This window comes from Arachis ipaensis, chromosome B08 (genome assembly GCF_000816755.2).
Source record: "Arachis ipaensis cultivar K30076 chromosome B08, Araip1.1, whole genome shotgun sequence".
Lineage (NCBI taxonomy): Eukaryota > Viridiplantae > Streptophyta > Magnoliopsida > Fabales > Fabaceae > Arachis > Arachis ipaensis.
The window spans coordinates 4,088,127-4,091,905 of NC_029792.2; the positions used below are offsets into that span (position 1 = coordinate 4,088,127).

Here is a 3,779-nt window from a genome sequence, read left to right on the forward strand (position 1 = left end):
ATTGTAAAGTCTTAGAGTCATCGCTTCTTTTAAATTTGACTAACATTTAACCAATAAAAAAAATGAGTAATCTTATATTATTAGATGAAATCTCACACCATTAAAAACACCAATAATAACTAATTAATAGTTAAAAATCACAAAATTTACTCACTTCTTAACACTCTTCTTGTTTTAATAATCATGTCAAGCACTGTGGTTGACTCTGGTCTGAACATGCATGCACACAAATGAGAGAAAAAATAATTAAATTCATTAATACTTTCTTCAGTTTCTTGCATATTTTGCTTATTTTCTGCTACACATGTTAAACCTTACGTTAACTTTTTTGAAACTAAAAGAAAACGAAAACAAGATCCAGTCACCAGCCACTAACATTACTATATACTGACTTAGATTGATTCATACAACTACGCCCACATTATTACATCAAATTGAAATCCCAGTCGATAGGGTTGCCAAGCAAATCAAAATCATCCAAGGTTGAAAAACATGGCTCATCTATTGCACCCTCGTCGACAAACTCGTTTTCCTCGCTTGGTGGTGCTGGTGGTGGTGGTGGTGCAACTGCAGTAGAAGCAGAAGCAGATACCGGAACTGAATGAGAAGCGGGAATGGGGTTATCTCCTGGTGCCGCTGGGGCTGGGGGGTTACCGATGATGGGTGGAACACCGTGGCCGGTGGCGGCGATAATGGAGGGCTCTGCTTGGCGGAGGAGCCACTCAATAGTCTCGCCGTCGCTCTTGTTGTTGAGCTCGCGAGTGAGTTGGAAGACAAAGGCGGCGCATGCGATGGACATGCGGACACGGCGGTCTCGGCCTTCCACCTTGATGTGGCGGTCCTTTCTGCGTCTGCTGGACATGGCAGTGCTGATTGCGTTGTTGTTGGCTGCTGTCATGGGTGCAATTTCCATGGGTCTTTGGTTTTGGGCAGACAAAGGAGAAGAAGAATATGGAACACTGCTCTCATTCTCATTCTTCATTGAAGTCATTGTTTTCTCCTCTCTTGTGTCTCTCTGAAAGAAGTTCTGATGGATGCAGATTAACTTGTGTTTTAGAGTCCTTATTTATAAGTCCATCCTGATTCCCCCTTTTCTTTCTACAGGAATCATTATTTAACTCTCAGACACTTGTTTAATTTTCATCACTTTTTTAATTTATGGTTAAATAATGATAAGAGTAAATTAAATGTCAATATTGTCCCTATTTTTTTTTTGTCATATTTGTGTTTCAAGAAAATTATAGAAATTTAACATTGAGTCACCCCTAAAATATTTGAGATATAAGTAACATAAAAAAAACATCAAAAACAATATCAATATTTATCCCAAATTTTGAGAAAAGTGCCTGAAATGTAGGAGGAAGGCTCAGCCTCTGCCACAGTCCATTATTGAAGAAAGCACCAACACCAAGAATTAAAAACAACCTGTAATGTAATTCTACCAACTGGGTAATTTTCTAAGCCGAGAATGATTTCTTCTGCATTTTGTTATTTCTGTTGCAAATCACGCACCTTATATATCAGTTTCATGAGTCAATAGAGCTATCTCAAATTTAATTTTTCATTACATGGAAGAGAGAACCTCAAAACTCTAAGTACCTCACAGAAAATAAATAAATAAACCGTGATGTCAATTAACATGTTTGAGTACTAAATCCAGCAAAGTAAATGCTGAACACATTGACACTAAGTCACTAACAAAGCTTCTTGCATGGCTCTCTACAATGCCTCTGATTTCTGGTGCATATGCAATGAAGCCAACTGAAAGATGAAGTATCCTCTTCATATTCCCATTGCAGAATAGACAGCAACAAAAGCTCCGGTATCACGATACACATTTCATTTGGTTTCCTGCAACATCTCTTCATTGGAGATATGTGGAAGAGTTAAACCTGTCACCTACTTAATGCTAACAAAATAAGTAAGTTTAAAATGGCAAGTATATCTATGGTGATAGTTCCAAATTAAGCTCAACTGCCCATGCTCCACAACAAAGGTATCTGAAAGAACACAGACTATCAGTTCTATACTACAACTAGCTCCTTCATTCATTAAGTATGATTTGATGTTAAATTGGCATCAATCTTTGAATAAAAGAGGAAAATCCATAAATAATAATCATAGCAAGAATAAACATAGTAGTACAGCTATTGAATGAAAACCTAACGATACATCATTATGTTACAAGCATATCGAATAATTTTATGCTCAAGCATATAAAATGAAACTAGTTTTACCAATGGAACAAGGAAATATATCCCTCAAACAACAATGACCCAGTTGTGTATGACTTGTGGATCAATTTTTGGCAGCATTGGTATTTCCCTTTCAACAGGATCAGGTTCAGGTTCTGTGCCAAAACGATCATGTCATCTGGTTACAACTATATAGCAAAGAAGTGAATCCATATCAATCCCTATAAGACAGCATACCGAAATTGTGGAATTGGAAAGAAACATATTTTTGTAAGAAAAACTAAACTATTTAAAGAACATTTATTCTCACACAGAAGGAAAGGAAAATCTGTTGCGCCTTCCTCAACTAGCAGCCGCTAATATGGCTATACATAAAGCTTCAGTTAAGGAACTAAAATGATGCAAACGTTATTAATGATTGACAATGGTATGGATTGTAAATGATCTGAACATTCTCAAAATGAAGATAACTCAAGATTCGAAAATTGCTTGAATCCCAAAATTAGACAACATGGTGGCATCAGTGGCAGTTACAATTATATTATCAACACTGCAAAGCTTAAAAAGGGGAAAATATAAAGAAGTTGAACCTGTTTGAGAAGATGTGGCATAGCTCCCAAGATTTCAATTTTCTCTCATCTCCTCCAAGCTCCAAGGGCACATGCTTAGGATATATAAAGTTATTCCTTCAAAAAGGCCACAGTTCCAATAATCATCAGAAATGTACCGGTTCAGTAGGTATTTGAATTTCACATATTTAACATTCCACGACAGCTTTGCAAAGCAGCATTATGCTTTTTTTTTTTTCTCAAAAGCAATATAACTTAGATACAGAGCAACAGAACATACAAGGAAAAGGAAAAGTCTAGGAGACTAGTAACTTTATCAAATTCTAGCCATCATGTAACCAGCAAAGAAAAGTGAACCATTTGATGAAATTTCACACCAATCTCATACTATTAAAATCATCATTGATGGTTATTTGATAACTACAAGTCACAAAAGTTGCTGACCCCTAGCACTCCTCTACAAGAAACTATATGTCATGCAAGAAAAAAATAACAAGTTTTCTATTTATATCTACTCACATTAGCCAAGATAAAACAGCAAGAGCTTGTTCATGTGAATGCTTCCATGATCCGAACAGGAAATGATTGATTGAAATATAGAGAATGGTGATTATGATGACCTTGTGGCCTAGCTTGAGTAACTCAGAGAGATTCGCCTCCGAGGCTGGTGGATAATTGGAGAGAGATTAAGATATGATTTTGGATGATTTCAGAAACAAAACATAGGTCACTCCCAGGCCCAACCCAACCAATTCATAGAGTTGTCATAAAAGGGGGATATAGATATAGTTTCATTTCATTTAGGCCCGACACGTCAAAAAGAGAAACAATTATGGTATCTTATGTGATTAATTAGTTAGTAGCAAGTAATTGGAGAAGATATGATTTTGGATGATTTCAGAAACAAAACATAGGTCACTCCCAGGCCCAACCCAACCAATTCATAGAGTTGTCATAAAAGGGGGATATAGATATAGTTTCATTTCATTTAGGCCCGACACGTCAAACGTCAAAA

The 3,779-nt window shown here is 36.4% G+C and overlaps 1 protein-coding gene and 1 long non-coding RNA gene across 3 annotated transcripts; both read right to left on the minus strand.

The window, feature by feature from the left end:
* LOC107610427 (transcription factor PCF1-like) lies at positions 425 to 991 on the minus strand. The gene has a single exon (XM_016312479.1). The coding sequence runs from the start codon at positions 989 to 991 to the stop codon at positions 425 to 427; it is 567 nt and encodes a 188-aa protein (XP_016167965.1).
* On the minus strand, positions 1,544 to 3,513 carry LOC107612211. 2 transcript variants are annotated; one of them, XR_001613641.2, is made up of 3 exons: positions 3,284 to 3,513; positions 2,786 to 2,881; positions 1,544 to 2,350 (listed from the first exon to the last, which is right to left on the minus strand). It is a non-coding gene; the product is annotated as an uncharacterized LOC107612211 (long non-coding RNA). The 2 variants fall into 2 exon arrangements; XR_002351764.1 differs by having other exon boundaries at positions 1,544 to 2,383.